At 44.2% G+C, this 25431-nt stretch overlaps 1 protein-coding gene across 1 annotated transcript in view; it reads left to right on the top strand.

Annotated features, from left to right (window-relative positions):
- The window catches only part of EXT1 (exostosin glycosyltransferase 1), a 304394-nt gene that overhangs the window by 242667 nt on the left and 36296 nt on the right, over positions 1-25431 (top strand). Inside the window, exons 2-4 of the mRNA XM_060116236.1 lie at positions 17337-17430; positions 19152-19259; positions 24470-24589. Coding sequence (XP_059972219.1) covers positions 17337-17430; positions 19152-19259; positions 24470-24589 — 322 coding nt within the window. The remainder of the gene's footprint in view (positions 1-17336; positions 17431-19151; positions 19260-24469; positions 24590-25431) is intronic.

Below are 25431 nucleotides of genomic sequence, written 5' to 3'. Positions count from 1 at the left end.
CATTGTTATTTCTACATGTGAAGGTACTATTTTATAAGTATATTTTATGTTTTTTACTAAGAGCCCTTCCTTGGACTCTCACGTCAGCTTTCTAATAGGAGAGACTATGATTTAAAGAATGGAAATGTGTTTTGTGATATTTAAATATATATACATGTATATTTTTCCTCCAACTTTTTCTTCTAATGTATTTTCTGAGGAATTAGCAGCCTTCAAGATACAGGTGGCAGTGGTTTGCTCTGGTCTGGCCTCGATATACGATCTTGAGTTTGCTTTGTCGGAGGTTGTGGGCAAGCGCTGTAATCCCTAAATTAGTCCAAGAGGTAGATGGATGGAAACAGTGTCTTTGTTGGGTGAACCCAGTTGTGGCTTTTCTTTTGTTCCGGGCTCCAATCCAAACTAATGCCTTAATAACTGAAATTGCCTCGTTCACCCCTCTCGCCTTAAAAACTATTAAATTCAGCAGGAAGGACTCATCATTGTGGCAGAGAGATGCCCTCTCAGGGTCTCTCGGGCCAGTGGGTCCCGGGCCAGCACAGTGGTCGGTGCTTGAGGATGGGCTGGAGCCAGGGCTCCTGGGTGCTCCTGAGCAGGTCGTCCCGACAGAAGCTCCAGCTTCCTTTCCTCTTGGGCCCCTTCTACCGCATCCCAAGGCTGCCTCTTTCGGCAATTAAGTCATTTCATTCCTTTCTCTCAGGCTTTTCCTTCACCTTAGAGATGTTCAGTGTTAGGGCAAAACACAGGCATTCAAGCTGCTCGTTGCATTTAGGGAGTTGGGGAATTTGGCTTTTAATTACTGTGAAAATATGATCATTTAGGGATTCAGCACCATCTCTGCTGAGCCTGTAGGATGTTGAGACAACAGGAAAAAGGGCTCATAAATAAGTCTGAAACAGGTGAGTTGGCAGGTCCTGGGGGTGGAGGGCAGAGCAGGTGAAATGAACTGGCATGATCCTGAGAACCTTTGCTTAGCTCCAATCAAAATGTCAAGCCTCTTTCCTGCCGCAGCTTTCCTACCTGTACCGTGGGTTAAGGTCTGCTGCAGTCAGCTACTGCTCGGCAGGTGTGTGGAATCTGGGGTGCTAATAATATGGTCAGTGTGCTCAACAGAAAGTGAGTATCTGTCCAGACATCCAGGCTTGAATACTCATTTGTCCAGGCAGCCAGCAGCCCCAACGTGTGTTTTACGTACCATCCAATGGATTTCGTCTGTGTTGCACTTGTTGGAACAATTAGTTGTGGTGTGTGTACTTTGCTGGCTCAAAGGTATTTTCCATTTCTTGATGGTCTTTGACAGTTTGTCATCAACACCGCTCGCAGTAATTCATCTCCACCCCAGTCCTGCTTGACCGACACTTATCCTTTAGGCTCAGCTTAGTCCCCCTCTCCTGACTAGGTCAACTTCCTCTTTCATGTGCTCCCATAGGACGACTAGTCTCTCCTTGGGACACTCACCACAGCTGTTGATTTTATGATGGTTAATTATTTAATATCAGTCTCCCAAAAAAGACTGTCAATTGCATAAGGTAAAGAAACATCATCATCATCATCATTAAAGTTACTATTCTTATTTTTGCTCACCATTGAATTCCCCACTCCTGACAGTAGCATGCCTGGTACTTATAGGTTCACAATAAATATTATTGTTCGATGGGTGGATGGCTGGCTGGATGGGTACACAAGTGAATGGATGAAACGCCAGAGTCTCCGACAGGATTTCTCTCTTCCCTGTCCTATTCATGTGGCCTCAGGGACCCACACATGTAGTACAGGCTCCACTCAAGCTTCTAAGATAACTACAAGGCATGGTATAGTTCTTGGTGCCAAAGCCCCACAATGGACTGGGAAAGTAAAAATTATATAACTTCTTAGAAAGAGGGCTTAAGGCTTCTGTGTTCAAAAGTGGTCTTGTCTGGGATAAAATATAGCAAATGAACAGCAATTTTTTTTTTATGGCATGGAGGGCTACTAATTTCATCTTTCAATCTAGTTCCCTAAATAAGTACCTTCTTGCAGACCAAATATTTGTAGCATTATATGTTCTTGCATTTCTCAGGGTATTTGCAAATATTTTATGAGCAGCAATTTGTTTCTCACCTGTTCTACCTACTCCCTAGGACCTGGGAGTAATACTTTAAATGTGGGCCGACCTCGGGAAGGTTATCCTTTCTGATTCTGAGCTGGATAAAAGATCCGGCTCAGAGATATACCAGGCATATCTCTGGTTAGAAGATCATAAATCAGTCCAGTAGATTCCATAGTGGTTCTCATGGTGTCCCTCAAGACGGAGCTCACTGGCTGGTCCCTGGGACATCTCCATGAAGCATTATAGAAAGGAGGCAGTGTGCGTGCTATAATATATAATAATTTGGGCCCTGCAGTCAGAATGCCTGAGTTCAAATCCCACCTGCCTACTAATTAAGTACGTTTAGATAAATTAGGTATAATCTTCAATTTCCTCTTCTATAAAGTAGGAGACATAATGTTACCTACTTCACAGGGTTTTTGGAAGAGCAAATGGCCAAACAGACGTAAAGTGCTTTGCAGAATGTTGGGCGTGCAATAAGCCCAATAAATGTTAGCTATAATTATTATCACCATTTTTCTTGATTGCAGGAGTTTCCATTGCAATCCCAAGCCAGTCCCTATGAATGCTTTTCCATCCTATCCCTTTCAGACTATTCTGGGACCCACATTTTCCCCTGCCTTTTCTGCCAGCATGCCTTTGGCTTAGGTTTTTACTAGGAGGACCGAAGTACAGTGTCCAGGAATGGCACCAGTTATACTGCATCTTGCCTTATATTACCTTAACCTGTAAAGGCCAACTCAAATTGCCTGAAAATCCATGCTGTACAGTGAGTGATCTGGGTGGTGCACACACTCTATACACGGGCATTAAATAAAGTAAATAATGCTGACTGTGTGTGTGCACCCAGCCAGCTTGCCCAGCTTTCTTAAATCATTTAGGCACAGTTAATATAATGGAACATGTTATGACTTCAACAGCTTCTGAATAAAAGTTGGAGGAAAGAAAAATCTGAAACGTGGCACCAACTAAAATCCCCATACGGTTATTTAAGGCAGCTGAAGCACTTCCACGGAAACTGGGCTCTGTTGGAGAAATAGCCACTCCTCTTACAGAAAGAAACCTGTTTTTTTTTTTTCTTTTTGCCTTTAAAAAAGTTTCCTTCTTTTATTTTTAGATTTTGGATGAGAATGGGACTCCAAATCCATTTTTAGGCTCTTTCTTCCTTGTTCTGCTTCTCAGAACAGTCCTTTTTATCTTGCTTCTGCCCCTGGTGGTGTCATCTTGGACGAGTTACTTGACTTCTCCTGGCTTTGCTTTCTTCATTTGGGTGTTTGTGCTGGGCGATCTTTGTGGTACCTTCCAGCTGTTAACATTCTTTTGATTTCATGATTTCTCTCCCTTATTATTACAGAAAGCACAAGTGTTGTGCCTTAAGCCTAAGATAGGAAAGTATTTATTGATCAAGTTGTAAAACCTCTACTTTGCACATTCCAGGGCTCTGGGTTTGGGCTCAGAGAGTTACAGTGGCTTTTAGGCAGTTTTTGTGCGAAGGGTGGTTTTGGATTTCTTTTCTGTTTTGCTGTAGACCTTACTTGGACGTCTGGCCATTTGATCTTGGTAGAGAGTACTGTGTCTTGACACACACCAATGCCTTAAACCTTGGCATGTTTCGGAAGCCCACAGGCAGGGTCCTGAGGTTGCCTGAGTCACCATTAATGAACCAAACTGCCTGCAATGCTCCAATGGTTGCTTTTTGGCACTTGGCAGGAAAATCCTTTTCGTGTTAGTTTCAAGGTTGTCAGATATCATTATCCCCAAGTATTAAAAATTTCAAAGAAAGGAGTCACTGTGTTTGATTTATAGAATAATTATCTAGCTTTAGCTCTAACTTGGCTTTGGCAATGGTTTTGCAAGCACTCGAAAATTAAATCCATTTTTTTATGGCACTACAAGGTATTATCTCACAGCAAATGATCATTAAACACCTGTGAAATCAATTAGCCCTTTAAGCAAGGAAAAAAAGTTTTCCAATTATGTTTTCGCACCTCAAAAACTTTTATAATTCCAAAACCAGCGCTCGTGGAGAGGGATATGGTCAGTTGGTGTTACTGAGTCCACTTTCCATTAAGATCATCCCGAAATTTTGCTTTAACTTAATCCTGAGGAAGGCAGTTTGTGGTACCCTCTCCCTTCCAGAGCAGACACAGTCGCCGTTGGAGCTGACCCTTAGCAGCTATCCATCTGACACACAGCTGAGCTGTCATCTCCTCTGCAAAGGACGTTACCACTTTGTGTTTTGATGCCAAGTTTTACTTGACAGTTTATTTAAAAGCCAAGATTCCTTAATGGAAACCAAGCAACAAGACGTTCCATGTGACAGAATTGCTGTCTCTTTAAGGGCCCTGTAGCCAAGAGTTCTGAGCCATCTTCATTCCAAATTCATCACCTGAAAACAGAGTGGTTAATAGCTGAAAACTAACACAGTGGAAAACTGGGAATCATGGCAGGCCTTTCAGCCCCACAGGATCATGTGTGTTTCATCACTGGCTTTGGCAACAGATTAGCTGTTCCAGATGCTTCTTTTGGAAAATGATCTGCACTTCTGAAGCATTGAATGGATTTGGGAGAGAGGACATAACAATTTGAGACTCAAAAAGAAGAAAAAGAAACAGGCCGTTGACATCCTCCACATTATGCCTCATATGTACAAAGGCCATTCCAAAAATATGCTTGCTTAATCCTTATTGATACTCATATGTGCTTTAATTTGCATAATACTCTCATCTATACTGTTTCATTACATCTCAGTAGACTTCATTATTAGGTAGGCAAGACTAGTATGTTTGTCCCATTTTATAAATAAGCATGGATTCAGAACCAGAGTATAACTTGCTTAAAATCAAACAGTGACAAAGTCAAGACCAGAACCTATATTTTCTAGGTGTTACTTTATGTAGGCTTCATCCTATCACTCTACATAAACATCTCTTAAAGACATTCCTTTTTAAAAAAATTTTTTTTCTAAAGACATTTTTAATGGGATCTTGCTTTCATAGCAGATGGCATTTGGAGAAGTTGATGAATCTTAATGTTAACCAGAGACATCAGGCTGATATTGCATAAAGCAAAGATGAGAGAGAACTTGTCTTATATCCTTTTAGAAACTTGTCCTACAGATTTACCCTTGTGAATGTGGCCAGCGTTTTTGGACACTTTATGACCTCACAGGCATTAGTCACTGAGGAATAAGGAGATCTGGCATCCATTCAACAACTATTGCTTAAAAAATGACTATGGTCCAAGCACAAGTCTAGCGGCTGGGGTCACAGCAGTGAATAGGAACAGTTGGCCAGAAAGACAAACATGTGCGTGAATTCAGACAGTGGTAAATCCTAGGACAGAGACGCAATGGGGAATTGGGACAGTGAGTGCTGGGAACATAGGCTGGTCTGCGAGGGCCTCTCTGAGGAGGGACTGTTTGTCTCAAGGCTGATGTGCATCTTGAGGTAGATCTGGGGGAAGAAAAATTCCAGGGAGAGGACACGGCAAGTACAAGTCCATGAGACGGTGATGTGTGTGATGTTTCTAGAAACGGAGAGAAGGACAGTGTAGCTGTAGACGGTGAGTGAGGAGAGGAGCAGTCAGAGCTGTCGGCAGAAGCCAGTTCTCAGGGAGCCCTGTCGGCCAGGGCAAGGGACATGGGTATTGTTCTAAGTGCCATACGGAGTCGGTGGAGGGTTTTCAGCCTGGGAGTGACATCTTAACGGTATCTTTGTTTGCTTTATGGAAAATGGATTTTAGGGAGATAAGACTGAACCTATTCTGACCTGAAACTATTAAGAACGAGAGTATGCTTCCTGTTGCCCTGCTCACGTGGAAACCCAAAGGAGGAGTAGAATTAAAGAGATACAGGAAGGAGGGGCATAAGGAGACTCTGGTTCCCATGGGATTACAAAACCCAGTAGGGGGCAGCTCCTGGGGGGCTTCTGCATCTTTGTTTTCCCAGCGCTCAGTGCGTCACTTGGCACATAGGAGCTGCTCAACTTTCACTTATCCAGCAAATAAATATCAGGGCAGGAAGGCATCTTAAGAGCCATCTGGTCTACCTCTCTCCCATCAGATGCTTAAATGATCCCTCCGTCCCACAACCTCTTCCCAAAATGAGGCCACCGAGGAGTTGGCTAGCTGCTTAGCTGCTTCTCAAGGGGAACAGTGCTGAGCAGAGCTGGCTGGAGGAGAGGCAGAGGTGACTCTGTCACAGACTCTTTCTCCCAGGGCACTGTTGTGGTTCTGCCAAAGGAAATGGCAGAATCTAGACTTACGGGCTTTCCCAATCTCCAGTGACCAAACCCTTCATGGAGGCTGATCTGGTCAGTAAGCCATATGTGGCATCAGATTGTTCATCATAACAGATTTTGATGTCTCATGGAGGCACCTGTACAATTATATACTGTATGCACCTGTACAATTATATACTCACATACCCAGGTGGGAGAGATTAAACTTTCTATAGACAACTAGCTTCATGCAGCTTTCATATTATGTTGGCGTCCTGTAAATTTTGAGAACGGGCCATCGCTGCCTATGCACATTTCTGAGGTCTCGTTTGCTTGTTCAGTGCAGAAGGCCCAGAGGTGCGTTGGCCCTGACTGTCAAAGTCAGAAGGTGGAGCCCAGGAATGGCAAAGGTAGGAAAGGAGACGGGAAGTGAGGGTAGCTGAAACCAGCATCATTTCCTTAGCTGTGTGTAATTGGATTCTCAAGGTATTTTATAATCACTTAAGTGCAAGGAGCAGATGAAAGGCTTCAGCACTGACCAAGAATGCAGGGTATGTGAGGTTGGACACCCGATGGCCCCTACACAGTGTCTACTCTGGTGAGGAGAACAGCCCAGCAGGAATTCCAAACATCCTCCTAATCCCAGTGCTGACCCAGGCTGGCTGTGCAGGGAAGAATATCTTGGCTCAAGAAGGGAAGGGGTCAGAACATTGGGGTGAGCCCAGTTTTCTTTGGGGGATGAGGAGTCTTCGCCTTTGCACCGATGCAGTGTTTATCATGGCAGAAGCTGGGAAGAGGTTCTCCAGTTTTATTTTCTTTAGCTCAGACGTGGGGGAAAGCCAGGAGACAGTTCAGTTTGAATAGTGCTGTGCATACATTTAACTTGATTTGCAAATAATGCTGTTTAGCAGGGCTGGTGAAACACATATCCCCCCCAACCCATCAGTGTGCAGAGGACAGAACCTTTAACAAGATGCCAGGCCTTCGGAAATAAAGACAGAGAAGGGAAACAAAATGTACAAAAGGAAGACGCTATATATAAAAGACACTCTTTTCCATGCTCTAAGTCAGCTGGGCTCAGCCTAAACACAGGAGTGAAGATCATCCTAGGAAGGGCTGGCGTAATCAAGAGCCACACGTATTGTTATTAGCTAAGCAGAGATGGTTGTAATGAAGGTCTCATGGCTCTTCTTTGTGTCTCAATTGTTTCTACAACCCCTCCCGCCCCCGTGCAAACCAGGGGACGCTGAGCACTTTTCATCTATTTCATACCTATGTTTTGAGTGGCTCCTGCAGGCCAGGCCCTGGGGGTAGGTGTTGGTTCAGCAGAAAGTAGGACCATGGTCCTCCCTCATGGAGCCCAGTGGAAGGGAAACAAGAAAATGGGCAACTGGATCCAGAGGGAGTAGTAGACAGGGAATCCTGGGTGCCATGTGAGCAGCAAGAGGGTCTCTGGGTAAGACTTAGGGATCGGGGAAGGTTTCTTCTGGGGTGGAAGGGAAGAAGGGTGTGTGGGGAAGTACCCTGTCCACAGGCTGCTCCCTGGGACTCGGCCTGTCCCCGAGGAGTCACCGTCGAGGCTGGACACCCCACGCTGCTGGCCCCGCAGCTTCAGTCCACACTTCCTGGCCCCCCTGCACTTGGCTGGCTTGTCTTCGTGGCGCAGAGCCTGGTGAAAGGTTAATGGTAAGATAATGACCTTGGGCTTCCCAGTTGCCCTCGGGTCTTTCCCAGACATTTAGGTCCTGCAGTCAGGACCTTGGTGTGCCTCTTGTGGACCCACTTATCCATCTGAGGTCACGGCTCCTGCTGGCTCCTTAATTGTCACTCCATTCCCTTTCCCCCACTGTACCCAGAGAGCCCCTTATTTAGCACTTTCAGAAATACTTCATTTCCAACCAGAGAATTTAGACTCACACGTCCTGGAATTGCGTTTATCTCAGAGCACTTTGAAATTTGGTATTGCCGAGCAGAAAAGCCGGTGCTCCAAAATCTCGCCTCGTTCCGATCGCTTCCTGACGTTCATGTTCCCTGGCACAATATATTCAAAATCTTTCATTTTCCCCTTTTCTGGGGAAGTTACTCCTTCCTTCGAGGCAGCTCTGGGAGACAACAGAGCCCTTCTGGTACAAGCCCCACAAAGTACAACTCTGCTACTCAACTTCATCATCTGTAAAATGGGGCCCCTTCATGTGTGGTTGTAGAGAGAAGGGGCAGGAATGAACACGGATTGTTGCCCCACCCATGGGAAACATGTAATCATTGGGGGGATGATTATTATAATTGCTATCATTAATGGCTGTCCTATTTTTGTCACTCGCTTTTACATATTAGCCATTGAGTTGCTATGTAATGGGCGGGAACCGACGTGGTCTTCTGCATGGTGTACCTGGTACATGTTAAGTTCATTAATACGTGCAGGTGAGGGTTACCACCTGGTCCAGGCTTACACTTCTTAGCTGTCAGTGGATGCTTAGGGTAGAGATGGGGTGGGGGAGTTTAGACTTGATATGGGATTATGATCCAGTGTGTTCAGACGCAGTGTTTGATTCCAAGGATCCAGCCAACTCTTTCTTCTTCCCTGTGAAAAGCAGATATAACCATATCCACCTCCTGGGGTGGCTGTGAGGCTTAAATGAGATGATGTGTGCGAAAGAGTCAGTACCTCCCCTGGGGCCTCCCGCCCCAGCCAGAGCCCACGCACTGTTCCTCCCTCCCTTCCCGATATTGAAATGGATTTTAAATGGGCATAAAAAGAAGATGGTCTTAAGTGGAAAGCCAGGAAGTGTGAAAGGGTGGACAGCTTGGGATCGGCAGGGTCATTCAGAGGAGCACCACAAAGAAATCATTTCCTGATCCTCGGCCTGACCGGGTGCCCCAGAGGTTCGAGCAGCCGGCAGTGCTCAGGGCAGAGTGGCCTGTGTTCGGAATCTCACCATCTCCAAATAGCGAGGGCCTTCCCGCTGGGAGCTACTGAGTCCCTGAGTCTGCAGTCACTGTGGTCACCAGCGCCACACACTAGGATAATCCATCTGCATTTCCCTGACTCCGGAACATAGAGTAGCTCATTCATGGGCGCAGACACTGTATGAGCAGATGGCTTGAAGAAACTGAGGCTCAGTGAATCCCGTGAATTCACAAAGACCACTGGGGCCTATACTTTTCTGTGTGTAATTTACAAGACAACAAATAGAGATAGAATGGTGGCCAATGGACCCATTTTCCAGCCAAAAGATTGGCTCCCACTCCTGGTTTTCTCAGTTCAAATCTGTGCCTTGGGCCAATTTCATTTTATTACATGCTATGGATTTTGGGGTTTTCTCAAAAATAATTGAAATTTTAAGCGTCAAATCTGTGCTAGTCCAAGAAAGGCAACATAGATATTAAATAACAGAGCACCGTCTTGGACTGAACTCCTGGTGTGACATGGGGTGGAGTTTTGAGTAGGGGAGAAAGAGTCCTTTTAAATGGTAGCCTTTTGTTGCCAATGCCTGAAAGTAGGTGAAAGGTTTAGGACTTCACCATGTAAGGAACATAACTTTCAGACATTCCATTTGTGTGAGCTGCCGAGGAGACGGTATCATGTAGTACAGAGCAAAGGCCCTTTAGAATCAGAAAGCCTGGAGCTGGAGCCCCGGTGGCTCCACAGCTGTGACCTACGTTGGCAAGGTTATCGGGCGGTGTGAACTTCATGTCTGCCTGTGAAGTTGACTTGTATCAAGTACTGAGCTTTCCTTTGGTGACATGTCACTCTTCTGCTTGAGCCCTTCAGGGACTCATGACCACCTGCACAGGGTCATGTCTGAGGTCCAGGAGATCCTCCCAGGGGGACCCTGCCTGTGCCAGCAGCCTCATCTCTCCTCCCCGTCTGGGGCACCCCAGACTCTGGGCAGTGTGTCTCACCTTGGTGGGTCTGTTCCTGCTCTGCTACCTCTACCCCCAGAGATGCCCGTCGCCTCCTCACAGCTCTTTGCTGGACTGATTCTCGCTCTTCCTTTAATATTAGCTCAGAATCTCCCGTCCTCCAAGAAGCATCCCTGCTTCTCACTTTCCCCACCAAAGCCAAGCTGTGCCTGTTGTTTCCCTTTTCTACATAACTCCCAGCCCTTGCCTCCATCCTCCCATTTCCCTCACCGAATGACAATTGTTTGATAACACATCTGCCTTCTCCCTGGACCATCAGTTCCTTGAACAGTATTTGACACATGGTACTAGGCATTAGGCATTCAACTAATGTTTGTTGAATGAATGAAAGAAAGCACAGAGGAGGTGCCAAGGAAGCTATTTTATTTCCCTTATCCCAGAGCACTTTGTGCAGCTACAACAGTCAGAAGTTGTTTTTGCATTCTTTGTTTTTTTCTTCAGGGATGTGATTCTAACCTGGGGGTAAGCAAAGAAGATTAAGTACTTATGAGGATGGGGGCTGAGAGGGAGCATATCAGCTGTAGATGTTCACTTTATAAATCAGTACGTGAGACAAACTGTAGCAGCATCAGGGGAAGACTAGAATTGTGTGGCTACAGGGAGGAGGGCCTGGCTCACATCTTCCCTATCCTCTGATTAGCAGAAAGCAGGCTCACATGGAACTGAGCCTACCAAGGAACTGTGGGAAGCACAGCTGGACCCGTGGGCACACTGCACCAGCATCGTCCGTGGCTATGGAGTGTTTGATAATAAGGCAAAATCCTTTCAATTAGAAACTGCTGTTGTGATTCACAGCTTCTGTTTTCATTTTATTTTCAAGGGTCTGCTCTACACGTCTCCCTGGCTCTGTCTTGGGGAATCCGTTCCTCTTTCGTTTGTTTGTTACGTTTTTGAAATGTTTGTATTCCTCTTGAACCGCTGTAGTTTATACAAAAATTTACGATCACTCAGTGCCTTGCAGTTTCTACTGTATGCACGCAATCTCATTTACTCTTCACACCTTTGAGGCCCAGAGAAGCTAAACAGTCTGCACAGGGGCACACAGAAAGTGGTAGGTCCAGAAGCCAAGTTCTTCATCCCAGGTTTTCCTACTTAAACTGGCTGTATTTTCCGTTATATTCGGTCACCTCCCTTCCAATCATAGCTACCATTTATGGATTGCTTATAATGTGCCCAGGCTTAGTTAAAATGTATCATTTAATCCTCACAGTAGAAGTATTATCCCCATTTTGCCAACCAGGAAACTAAGATCTAGACAAATTAAAAACTTTCCCAAGGGCTTCCCTGGTGGCACAGTGGTTGAGAGTCCGCCTGCCGGTGCAGGGGACACGGGTTCGTGCCCCGATCCAGGAAGATCCCACATGCCGCGGAGCGGCTGGGCCCGTGAGCCATGGCCGCTGAGCCTGTGCGTCCGGAGCCTGTGCTCCGCAACGGGAGAGGCCACGGTGGTGAGAGGCCTGCGTACCACAAAAAAAAAAAAAAAAAAAAACTTTCCCAAGATCATTCAGCTTATGAATAGCCAAGGTAAGATTGGGACCCAGGTTTGGCTGGGTCTAAAGCTGCTTAACCACTAAGCTTTTAATCATTAAGCTCTTAACCACCGTGCCAGTGGTTCTCAGAATTTAGGGTGTATCTTAATTATCTGGAGGGCTTGTTAAAACGCAGAATTCTGGGCCCTTCCCCCAGGGTTTCTGATTCAGCAGGCCTGGGTGAGGCTGAGAATGTACATTTCTATCAATTTTCCAGATGATGCTACTAGTTGGAAGAGTGTACTTTGAGGAACCCAGTGCTAATACCACATCGCCCTCCACCCATATGCTGGTTGCACTGAATTGCTTTCAGCCCCCCCCCCCCCCGAGAAAGTTTCATATGGAGGGGAAGGGCTTTAATTATGCATTATTGTATGGTCCATTTTAAACGGGGTGTATCCCATACATTATTCACTACAACTTTAAGGTTGTTGTAGTGAATTATTTCGGCCGTAGAACGGGTTTGGTTTCTAGGTTAAATACAGGGTCATGTTATTTTTATTGCATTTTTCATTGAAGTAGTTTATGGAAACTGTTCTCTCTTCTGTGTCATCACCTATACAGCGGGGGACTTAATGGCCATCTGAAAAGGGTAACAAAACCATTATTAATAAAGCTGAAAGTTCTCTGAGATTAGTTGCCTCCCTCATCTACTTACCTTCTTGCTTAGGATCTCATATGTTTGTTGTTTCTTGTTTTTAAGAAGTTTATGATTTTGATGTGATCTATATTTCTAAGCTTAAGTCATAGGGAAGAATTAGTCTCTAAAAAGACTGTCCCCCTCACTTGACCTGTCGTCTCCCCATCTTTTTCCTCAGTCCCTATCCACTGGTTACCACCAACCTGTTCTCCATCTCTGTAATTATGTTATTTCATGAACACTATAAATGGACTAATTCAGAATATGTCGTTTTGGGATTGGCTTTTTCACTTAGGATAATTTTCTTGAGGTTGTTGTGTGTATCAGTAGTTCATTTCCTTTTATTGCTAAGAAGTATTCTAAGCTATACATGTACCACAGTTGGTTGAATGATTCACCCATTGAAGGATATTTGGATAGTTTCCAGTTTGGGGCTATTAAGGATAAAGCTGCTGTGAACATTCGTGGACAAGTTTCTGCGTGAAAATAAGTTTTCATTTCTCTGGGATAAATGCCCAAGGGTGCAATTGCTGGGTGCTAAGCCCACTTTTAGTTCTAAAAGAAACTGCCAAACCATTTTCCAATGTGGCCGCCCCATTTTACCATCCCACCAGCAATATACGAGTGTTCCAATGTCTCTGCAGCCACATCAGCACCTGTTGTCATGTGTCCTTTTGATTATAGCCATCCTACTTGCTGTAAAGTGATATTTTGTTGTTTTGATTTGCATTTCCCTAAAGACTAATGGTTAAGTATCTTTTCATGTGCTTATTGGCACTTTGTATATTTTCTTTGGAACAATGTCTGTTCACATCCTTTGCCTGTTTTTATAAATTTATTTATTTTGACTGCGTTGGGTCTTTGTTGCTGTGTGCAGGCTTTTCTCTAGTTGCGGTGAGCGGGGGCTACTCTTCGTTGCGGTGCACGGGCTTCTCATTGTGGTGACTTCTCTTGTTGTGGAGCGTGGGCTCTAGGCACGTGGGCTCAGTAGTTGTGGCTCGTGGGCTTAGTTGTTCCGCGGCATGTGGGATCTTCCTGGACCAGGGCTCGAACCCGTGTTCCCTGCATTGGCAGGTGGATTCTTAACCACTGTGCCACCAGGGAAGCCCCCGTTTGCCTGTTTTTAAATTGGATTATTTGTCTTTTGATTGTTGGGTTGTAAGAGTTCTTTACCTTTTCTGGATAAAAGTCCCTTGTCAGATTTATGATTTGCAAATATTTTCTCTCTTCTATAGGTTGTATTTTCACTTTCTCGATGGGAGCTGGGGGTAGAGGGAGACTGGTCTTCTCAGCTGTACTCACCTATGTTAGAACTTCTATTAGGCAGAGCTAATGGGGGTTGGTGATGGAACAGATCTTGGCTCAGAGGCTCCAGACGTTCTCAGTTCTTGCTGAGATTTGGTAGATTTTCTTGAACGAATGTTTTTCCATTTGTCATCATGACCTTAGGACAATTTCCAGAAACTTTCAATGAATGCTCTTATAATTTGTACCTGTTAAATTGTTTTGCTGGGAAGAGTGTCCTCAGAATTCCTTAGTGTGTCATTCTGGAAGGCCAGGCTTCCACAGTGTACTTAATACAAATGCCCTCAGGAGATGTTACACCCGAAGTCCTCATCAGTCTTTTCTAGTTATCCGATGAGTCTTTGGTAGATCTAGCAGCTGAAGAAGCATTTTCTCTACACAACATCTGCAAGACTAGAACAGTGCCTGGAACATAGTATTTCTTAAAAGAATGATTGAATAGGGCCTCCCTGGTGGCGCAGTGGTTGAGAGTCCGCCTGCCGATGCAGGGGACGCGGGTTCGTGCCCCGATCCCGGAGGATCCCACGTGCCGCGGAGCGGCTGGGCCCGCGAGCCATGGCCGCGGGGCCTGTGTGTCCGGAGCCTGTGCTCCGCAACGGGAGAGGCCACAGCAGTGAGAGGCCCGCGTACAGCAAAAAAAAAAAAAAGAATGATTGAATAAATGAACAAATTTAAGCACCTAGAAGGAGGTAGACGTGGGGCATGGGAGAACATCAGAGAGCTGAGTGGTAGGGTACCAAATACATAGGTGATTCAATTAGAAAGATTGTCCCCTTTGCAGGCATCATTACTTCTTCCATTGTAGTACACAGTAATTCATAGGCTCACTGTCACTAGAGCCCAAGAATGAGGCTGGTTCATGGGTTGAGCATGATTAGAAATCCAAAAATCATTGTTTCAGGTTATGAGTGATTATGTTTCTGTATGTCTTTGTGTGTCAGTATAAATACACACATTACACATTGTGTACACGAGCAGATTTCTGTAGACACATATACACACATACATACATACCTACAGTAGTTATGGAAACTTTTGGAGCAGTGGGATACACTCAAAGGGACATTCTTCTTTCTTACCTAAAAATGATAACATAAAGAATGGAATGTTCAAAACCATCTTTAGGCATCTTGTCCAACTGACTCATTTTGCAGATGAGGAAACTGAGGCCCAGAGAGCCCATCATTTTGTTCTTAATCTCACAGCTTACCTAGTGGGTTCCTGATTCCAGCAAAAATGATTGTCCCCCATCTTCTGTTACCTATTACGTGAATGAACACAAGTTTCAATCATGAAGCTTTATTCACTACATCAGCAAATCTTCCTATACAACCACTTAAAAATCAACAGCTTGAATAATTGTCATTTGAATTTTTCCTACAAGTTTTCTGCCTTTCCTCTTGCCCACTCCTTCCCTAAAGTAAAATTTGCAACTGGCAACTTTGAAACTTGTTAAAATCCAGCACATTAATAGGGTTTTACATTTTAGCAGCCTAATGATAAGGAGGTGGGGCCTTCTGTTCTGGCCCCTCAGGGCTTTCTATTCTGGGCATTTATTAAACTTTGCTGTAGCCTCAAGTATATTTGACCTTTTTATATTAAAAAAAAGTTTCAGTTTAAACTTTATACATATATATTTTGTGTATGTACGTATTTCACTCTTCTCCACTGATTAGGTAGATATTCAGACATTATCAACAGTTGAACTTGAAGATACTTGTCAATTATTTCCCTATGTTTGGTAAGGAAGAGAAACCATTACTATCATAATTTATTATTATTTTCATTTAGCTAGATTTGAGCCCTCTTAAAAATGTTTTCTACTTTGAGGTCTATTTTGCAGTTTAATTAATGTAGCAAGGGTTTTTTCTTTTCTTTTCTTTCTTTTTTTTTTTTTTTAATTTTACTCTCAATGGAGATAATCCATTCACGGTGACCTTTCCTTGTGCAAATTAGTTGTACACGCTTGTTTAAGTAAATCGTCCTTTGCATGATGTCTCTTCTTAATGATGGGTTTATAATCGAAAATTGGCTTATTCACATATGCCTACTTTGTGTGAGAATATAAAAATAGATGTGGACTTGAAAAATATAAATGTATATATCAGTATCCCCAAAAGAGGAGGGAAGAATCCAATGCCTTCAGGCTATGATTAAATTAGACTATTAGAGTCAGAAAGTGCTGGTGACATATGCTACTGTCAAAGTCACCTGTCTGCCGAGCCTGGGAGGCTCTTGAAAAAGGAGAGTGATTTCATCCTGGCTCTGAGAAACTGGGCCTTCACAGGACCTGAGCCATCTCCAGTTTCCCAAGTTTTCTTAAGCTCCAAATGAAATTTCAGCTGTGTGTTTAGGAATGTATTTGTGGAAATCATTTTTATTTATATTTATTTATTTATTTTTAACAGATTTCTAGTTTAATTAATTAATTTGGCCATGCTGTGCGGCCCGTGGGATCTGAGTTCCCTGACCAGGGATTGAAATCGTGTACCCTACATTGGGAGTGCAGAGTCTTAAGCACTGGACTGCCAGGGAAGTCCCTGGAAATCATTTTTAAAGTGCTAGCCCTGAATAAAATGAGATGCTTGTTACCTTTCCTGTACTTCACCGGTATAAAGAGACAGGTGACATTCATATTACATTTTGCATTTTTTCACGTGTAGAAACAGTGTGATACAACTAAATGGTGTTTGAGGAAAAAATCATCTCTTCTGCTGCCCAGGTTCCCACAGGCCCCGCCGTTTTTTTTTTTTTTTTTTCCTGTTATTCCTCTTTCCCCATTTCTTGGGCTGGCTCCTTCTCTCTCACCTCCATGCCAGCCATTCTTTTTTTTTTTTTTTTTTTTTTTTTTTTTTGCGGTACGCGGGCCTCTCACTGTTGCAGCCTCTCCCGCTGCGGAGCACAGGCTCCGGACGCGCAGGCTCAGCGGCCATGGCTCACCGGCCCAGCCGCTCCGCGGCATGTGGGATCTTCCTGGACCGGGGCACGAACCTGTGTCCCCTGCATCGGCCGGCAGACTCTCACCCACTGCGCCACCAGGGAAGCCCCATGCCAACCATTCTTATACAGGAGTGTTTGTCTGGGGTAACCAAATGTTCTTGGTTAAAAGTAGAAACTCCGCCTTGAAGGAGAAACTAAATGTTTTGTGCTTGGAATGGAGGTTTCCTGAGTAGGTTTTAGTAGCATGGGTTCGTGGGATAGGAAACAAGAGCAGCCTTCGTTTTACTGAATGACATGGCATTAAAAAAGAACAACTAGCGGTGAGTACTTTCTAAGCTTATGGGGGCAACCTATTTTTATCCGACACAAAAATCTGATTTGGGAAGCAAAGGCTGGGCAAGCCAAAATTTTGCTGGGACCATCAGACTTGTCTTTTACGTACTGTTTGCAAAAGGCCCTAATTGCTTTGTCCAATGTGATGGTTCACATTTCTTCTCCTTCATGCAACAACCCTGACCACCTCCCGCCCTGGAAAAGTGAGACTTGCCTGTGTATCACCCGAGTTGCTCTGGGTAATTTCTGGCAGGTGTGCACCCACCCCAGGTGTGTTGATTCATCCCTCCCCCCGACCGTCTCCCCTGCCCCATTCCTAACGCGTCTTTGTTTGCTGATGGCCCCTCCTCTTTTTCTAGGTATGATTATCGGGAAATGCTGCACAATGCCACTTTCTGTCTGGTTCCTCGTGGTCGCAGGCTTGGGTCTTTCAGATTCCTGGAGGCTCTGCAGGTAAGAGACCCTGATCCTCCCCAGAACAGGGCTGAGGACTCAACGTCAGACTGGGGCGGAGTTTAACCGTAGCACTTCTCCTGGGGTCTAAGCCGAATGTGTGGTTTGCCTTGAACACCTGAAATCTTTTTTCCCAAGAAAATCTGCAACATTTTTATGAGTGGGGGGAGCGGGGGGAGGATTTACTCCCTGCCTTTGGACATGAGGAGATCCGACGGGAGTCTCAAGGGAGGGTGGGTTCTTCAGAGAAGTGTTTACAAACAGAGGGCAGATCTGCTTGCCCACCAGGCAGCCGACCTGGGCTCCACGGAGACGCAGCCCTCCTCCTGGAAGCCAGTCTCAAAGCAATGAAAATGGCTGATGGGTGGTATTTCCCAAGAGCAAAGTCGTCGGTCCTGTCCCCATCTCAGTCGTCACTCAGTTCCTCTAAATGCTGAGCGTGGTACCCTGCAAGGTAGAGGCACTCACTCAGCCCAGCTTCTCCCAGGCTCTGAAATTCAGAGGTTCTGGAGCTGCTGGGTCTCTGCTATTAACCTTCACTTTGCAGAAATGCCTTCACCTGCGGAGACAGTGCTCCACACTTCCCACCTGGAAGTTGCAACCAGCCTTCCTTGTTGGCGAGAAAGCACGCCCTCCCCCTCTCTCAGCTCCTGGACCCCTTGCTACCGTGTCCTTTCTTCCTCTGTCCTCTGCCCCGGCTGAACCTGTGCTTCTGTCGCAGTGCTCCTTAACGGCCAGCATTCTGTCGTGTCCTCTGACAGGAGAGCTTCCTTCTCTTGAAAGTCTTTTCTGGCACGTTCTATGAAGCATCCCATTCCTGACATTCCCCTAGCCTCTTGGGATGTTGCGTGGAGCAAATCCTTATCTGCTTTGGATTCTGAGTTATTTGCAACCAGAATTTTGTCATTAGCCTGGGGTTTCTCGGCTCTTAGGTCACTGTGTGGGTAGTAAATTGGTACGACAGAGGTTGGGATCCCTCCACACTGAAGGGAACAAAGTTCAGATGTTTACATGGCTAGGGAAAGGTGAGCACCCTGTAACAGTTTAGTCCACAAAACGCTTTATCAGGAATGCCGAGCTGTTCTTTGTTGCTTAGGACATTGGGGTGAACCACTTTGCAAGTGGGCTGTGGCAGTTATACTGACAAGGCTGTTCATGTTCAAGGTGGAGTTTACGCTAGGATTTTATTGGTGAATGATTTTGTTACGTCAATAAAACTTCTTCAACGGAGGCCAGTTGCCTCCATAGAGGTAAGGTCAGCCAAACCATGTACAAGAATAGAAATGGGGCTTCCTTGGAGGTGCAGTGGTTGAGAGTCCGCCTGCCGATGCAGGGGACACGGGTTCGTGCCCTGGTCTGGGGGGGATCCCACATGCCGCGGAGCAGCTGGGCCCGTGAGCCATGGCCGCTGAGCCTGCGCGTCTGGAGCCTGTGCTCCGCAACGGGAGAGGCCACAACAGTGAGAGGCCCGTGTACCACAAAAAAAAAAAAGAATAGAAATGGGGTTTTCGCATTCTAGGGCAAGACTTGCAAATAGTAAAATCTCAGCTGGATACAGACAAACTTCATGTGACTTGATAATTCATAAAAGCCCACTTTTCTTCTGACCTCAGCAGTCCAGGATTCATGCCAGTAATTGAATTTGTACCAATTTCACCTCTGATTGGAAGGGTTCCTGCTGCCATATTCCTCACACTCACGAAGTCCCCTTCTTTGCACAGGCCGCCTGTGTCCCTGTGATGCTCAGCAATGGATGGGAGTTGCCATTCTCTGAAGTGATTAATTGGAACCAAGCTGCCGTCATAGGTGATGAGAGATTGTTATTACAGGTAAGGAAGGGGTGGTGGTGGCCTTCAACAGATCAGTGGATTATTGTTGCCCCCGTCCAAACTTTCAAAGAAGATGAATCCACAAGGTCAGCTCTGTAAAAGAAATTTTATCAGGAGAAAATTGCCTGTGTCATGGTGAATATGAAGTCATTTAACATGACATCGTTCACTTCCCAACACACAATCTGCTCAGGTCCAGGGAATATATTCAGAGAAGGAGAAGTTGCAGGTAGACCATACTGAACTTTGATACTGAGAAGAGGTGTGTATCTACCCCCCCTCAATATTCAAAATGTTTAGAAATTATACCAGAGAGTTTTTGTACCATCCTGTCGCCACTTTGTACTCCTTTCCCAATTCCGTATCTGCCTTCAGATTAATTTTCAGAAAGAGAGAGGTCTCTAGGGCTGATTCTTATAATTAGTGTTATCATTGCTCAAATGATCTAGTCTGGGTACGTGAGTGAGTGTTACCTTTAAGATGTATATTTAAAAGAGCAGCCTCAAATGAAAATGTATGTTTTTTTAAAATGTATTTTTGGCCATTTAGATTTTTTCCATTTAATTTTATTGTTGTAAGAACATGTAGTATGAAATCTACTTGTTTAACAAATTTTGACATGTACTCATGGTTGAGTGTAGGTACAATGTGCTACAGCAGGTCTCGAAAGCCTATTCAGCTTGCTTAACTGAAGCTTTATGCCCACTTACTAGTAATTTCTCACTTCCCGTCCCCCAACCCCTGGTCACCACCATTCTACTCTTTAATTCTGTGAATTTGATTATTTTAGATATCTCTTATACGTGGACTCATGAATTATTTGTCTTTCTGTGACTGGTTTATTTCACTTAGTATAATGTCCTCAAGGTTCATCCATGTTGTCTTCTATTGCAGAATTAAGGCTTACTAATTATTAAAATGTCCGTATTGCCCAACGTGATCCACAGATTGAAGGCAATTTCTGCCAAAATCCTAATGGCATTTGTTTTTTACAGAAATAGAAAAACAGCTCTAAAATCCATATGGAGCCCGAAAAGATCCCAAATAGCCAAATCAACCTTGAGGAAAAAGAACAAAACCAAGGCATTATAGTCCCTAATTTCAAAATATATTATAAAGCTCCAGTCATCAAAACAGTATGGTACTGGCATAAAGACAGATATATAGACTAATGGACCAGAATACAGAGCTAAGAAATAAATCCACACATATACATCAACCAGTCTTCCACAAGGATGCCTAATAAAAGTTTAAACTTCTCAAGAGCTGCCTGGGAAGGTGGATATGATACTCACAGAAAAATACTGGGGCAGGAATAGTCAGTCACTGAGGATTTCTAATGACCCTTTGTGCAAAAATGTTTTAGCTTCAACATAAATTGCCATACTCTTTTTTCTAAAATGATGGAATATTTAAATGCTTTTATTTCATGGCATTGTACTTTATCTTGAACTACCACAAATATTTGTAAAATGATATTTTTTAATGCCCTTTTTTCGATAGTCAGGAAATTCAGTTTCTAACTCTATGATTGATTCTACTTCTGTGCTGCTGGCCAGTCTGCTAACTGGCTGGTGAAATAACTCAGTTCTCTCCCTAAAGTAACAGTGGAATATCTGTAACCAAGAAGGCCATGAATTAGTCAAGCCAAGCTGAATGCAGCTCTTAAAACATGCCTTGTGTCTGGTACTCAGATCTGTGATTTCCAAGGCCCCTGGGACCTCAGAAGCAAGAGGACCTAGTAGAGTTCTCCCCACACAGAGATGATGTGTGCCTAAAATATTCACTCATGACAGGCCAAACGAAAGTGATAGATGTGGTTCTTTTCCATGTTGCCTTTTTCCTTCCTCTTATGATTTTTAAAAAATAATGCATGCTCATTAAAGGAAATTTAGGAAAGAAAGGGAATAAAAGATACCAGCCATAATTTCTCCATTTATGTACCAGTGCTCCCGTGAATTTGATGTGACTAAGTTGGGAGTTTGTCTTTGAGAACGGAGCGTGTTCCAGGATACTGAATTGTGGTTGTCTGGTCTTTACCATTTCAGCAGAGTTGATTCCCCAGAAGCATTTCACCTTCTGAGGCAACATTTTGGCTTGATGCTGGAGATGTTGTTTTTCTTTCTGCACCTACTCAAACTTGCTGGCATTTTCCTCTCTCATATGCAGTCTGTCTTTGCACAGCTGCCTCCATATTGAATGATGACTGCACTGTCATTGACAGTGGTTTTAAAGAACTGGCACCCAGCCCAAATATCTGCTCTGGGAAATGTTTTTGTTATGTTACCATTTTTCATTTCCTGTTTTAGAACAGCACAGGTATTTTTATTTGCATATATTCTTGTCATGTCACCAAGAGAGCTTACTGTTGCTTTCCTATATCTATCTTGGTAGATTCCATTAGTTCCGTTACCATGCATGACCTTTTATTAAGACTTCACTGCAACTTTGAACAATCCGGCCAAATGGGAATTAATTTATCACTTTCCCATACCTGTCTCTCGGGACAAGCAGATTAAGAACTGGTAGCCAAATGCCATTAAAATTTGGAACTCTGTCTTTTTAATCAATTGGAATTATCTTCCAGAGCACTTTGAAGAGTGCTGTCAGACACTTGTATCATATGCACAAATGGGTAGGATATATTTCACTTGAGGTTGTAACATCAAGATGTGGCTAATAGAAGAGAGGGGTTGTATTGGTAGGCTTATCTGTGCTATCCCTTTCTGCCTTCATAACCACAGCCTACTCAGTTTGCTGGAGAGCACATAGTGATGATAGCTTTTGACATTTTTCTAATGGACTGGTTCCTCATGATCATGATGAAACAGTCTACCTGTATGACTCTTAGAAAATACCACTGACATTCAGAAGAGGGCATGATTATGAAAATTGAGGAAGGTAATTTTTTTCCAGTCTTTCTTGGGCAATCTGAGTAATTTTCTCAGTAAATAAAAATAAATGTTCTTTGGCTTAGGAAGGATCCATGATCTGAATGGTTTCTCTACCTTCTTCAAGAATATTTTATTTCCACTTGACCTTGAGCTCTGGTTTCAGGCTAATGTTTCTCCTTTACCTGTTGCCTCCATGCTGCTTCAGTGTTGGGAATCCAGATACACACTTTGGGGCTGCAGATTTAGTATCTGCTTCTGGACATTGCCAAAGCAAGTGAACTTGTCCTTATGTAGATACTGTGAAGCAGTTCTGTGGCTTCCCGTAAGTGTGGTCTTGAATCAGAAAATATGCTCCTGGGCTTCCCTGGTGGCGCAGTGGTTGAGAGTCCGCCTGCCGATGCAGGGGACACGGGTTCGTGCCCCGGTCCGGGAAGATCCCACATGCCGCGGAGCGGCTGGGCCCGTGAGCCACGGCCGCTGAGCCTGCGCATCCGGAGCCTGCGCTCCACAACGGGAGAGGCCACAACAGTGAGAGGCCCGTGTACCGCCAAAAAAAAAAAACTGCTCCTACTTCCTTTGCCACCACTGGAAATTCAGATGTAGTCTTAGTCACAATGCCATGGGTAACTTTCTTACTAAAGCAGCTAACGGAGCATTCCTGCTTCAGTCCAGGCTCCCATGCCTGTCTGATTAATTACACATTAGGGAGGCAAGCATGCAGAAAGAGGTGAGCACAAAAGGACAGTTGCTAATCACAAGGCATCTCCCCTAAGTATAGACTCCATAAATGAAATAGCCTTTGGGCTATAGGTGAAGATAGGGAGCAAACGAAGGAGACTCACCAGACACCCAGGAAGTACATTTCAGGGCTCCAGACCCAAGCAAGTTCACATGCAGACATTAAGCAATTGGTCTGTCTTTGAATATCATCACCCTTAAGTCAATAATAATAGTAGTGGTAATAATTACTTTGTTAATAAAGCTTCCCATGTGCTAGGCATTGTGCGAAGCACTTATGTGATCTTCATAACACCCTTATGATGTTAGTACTATATCCCCATCTTATAAGTGAAGAAATGAAATCTTTGAGAGATCATGTAACTTGTCCAAGGAAGCAGGGCCAGTAAATAAATGGCAGAGGCAAGACTCCCACTGTGGTCTAACTCCCATGTTCCTGTGCTTAACCACTGAGGTATACTGCTAGTGAAAATAATGATGTCCCTTTTGTGGCTTCAGATGGCCATGTTCAATTCCACTTCTATTTATTGAATAACTGCTACAGGCATACCTCGCTTATTTTATGCTTCGTAGATGCTTTTTTTTTTTTTTTTTTAACAAATGGAAGGTTTGTGTCAACCCTGTGTTGTCAGATGATGGTTAGTGGGGTTTTTTTAGTAATAGGTATTTTTAACTAAGGTACTTACATTGTGTTTTTAGACATTATGCTATTGCATGCTTAATAGACTATAGTGTAAACATAACTTTTATATGCACTGGGAAACCAAACAAACTTTGTGTGACTCGCTTTATTGTGATATTTGTTTTATTGTGGTGGTCTGGAACTGAACACACAGTATCTCTGAGGTGTACCTATACATAAAAGCCACTCTCCTAGCTATAAAATGTGTAGCAGGATGGACAGGGCACAGATCCCCCCTTTAAAATTGTGCAACCTGGTAGAGAGCAGTGCTGGTTAAACTTGTATGACAGATTGTGTTAGTTTGGGGTAAGTGCTGGAGCCAAAAAGAGAAGTCTGGGGAGCAGAAAGCTCTCAGGGAGAGGTAGGAGATACATGCACATAGAAACGACTACCCCAGCTGCATATTAAATGGAGAGACTCAGAGACCTTCCCTAAAAAGGCTTTTTGTAGATCATTTATAGTCCCTGGCGTGGTGTGTCTTAGAAGTGCTTGGGGGATGATGTCTCTCAGCCTTGCTGCAAGGCTGTAGCTCCTTCTCTGTAGAATTTGGCTGTCCATGGGCAGGATGAAGGATGTGTGGGAATCTGAGAAGAAAAAACAGCAAAGACTACTATAGGAACACCCTAAGCAACTGATAAGCTGCTACCAAATCTTAGAAGCGAGCTCTAACTCTCGTGCATTTGAGGTCCTTAAAGCTGATTCCCAGTAAGTGCTGTTTGTAGCTGACACCTCTGAAGGGCCTTTCAATTTAGGGGTTGGTGATTTTTAGTAGATCTGTATGCTAGAAGCTGAATGCGATGAAGAATAAAAGCCTAATCTAAGTGGGTTATTTTTTGATCAAATGGCATCTTACTGTTTTCCGGTTATAGTTATTATGTGTTCACCTTGTGTTACAGATTCCTTCTACAATCAGGTCTATTCATCAGGATAAAATCCTAGCACTTAGACAGCAGACACAATTCTTGTGGGAGGCTTATTTTTCTTCAGTTGAGAAGATTGTATTAACTACACTAGAGGTAAGTGAGACCACTTGGTTCTTGGTCTTGAATAAAGGTCCTTTATCTGTTTCTGTCAGCCTTCTCTTTTGCTGTTAGTGACGTGTAATTGGTCAAATGGGGCGAAACCGAACCTTCTGTACTTGAATGTGTCAGTTAACCCCTTTTTACCTGCACTGCCGTGCCCAAGCGAAGACCTCCATTCTTGACAAACTCCGATGAGGAAAGCTGACATAGGAGACATTACACTCCTTGACACAGAGATGGGCTCTGTCTTACATCATTTCAGAGACAGGTAGCTAATGACTGTCCTCCTGTCATTCACACTCAGTGGCACCCTTTGAAGGCATATTTCTGGAGCCCACTTAGGAAACAGATAGTGACCAAGTAGGGGAAAATCTTCTCCCATTCTAAACATATGAATAGTTTACTGGGTACTATAGTCCAATGGCATTAGGATACAGCCAAATTTATTCTCTAGACCTATGCAACCCAACGAGCATCATTGCTGCAAGGATGTGTTAAGAAGAAAATCAGGATTACACCCATCTGGTACAGAAAGTGTTAAACTTTATGAGATCAGAAACGATTCTAGACAGATGGGTGCCCATCTTTGAGTTGCCTTTTTTAAGGCAGGAGGAAAAAGGAAAGGGAAGTATGGAGATGATTAAAACCTTTGGAAGTAGAGCAGATAGCGTTGGCCTGAGGCTACACCAAAGTAGCACAAAGGGCTGAGAAAAGATTTCTGGATCTGCACGCTCATGAATTACAGGAGGGAGAGCAGAGGTCCTCAGGTGAAGCACAGCATCAAGGTGATTCTGAGGTGTCCGCCACGTGAAGTAGGGGCATTTGTGGCCTCACTT

Source organism: Mesoplodon densirostris, chromosome 13, assembly GCF_025265405.1.
Source record: "Mesoplodon densirostris isolate mMesDen1 chromosome 13, mMesDen1 primary haplotype, whole genome shotgun sequence".
NCBI classification, from domain to species: domain Eukaryota; kingdom Metazoa; phylum Chordata; class Mammalia; order Artiodactyla; family Ziphiidae; genus Mesoplodon; species Mesoplodon densirostris.
Note: the sequence above shows the minus strand (reverse complement) of the source record. Positions and strands in the feature narration are given on the sequence as shown.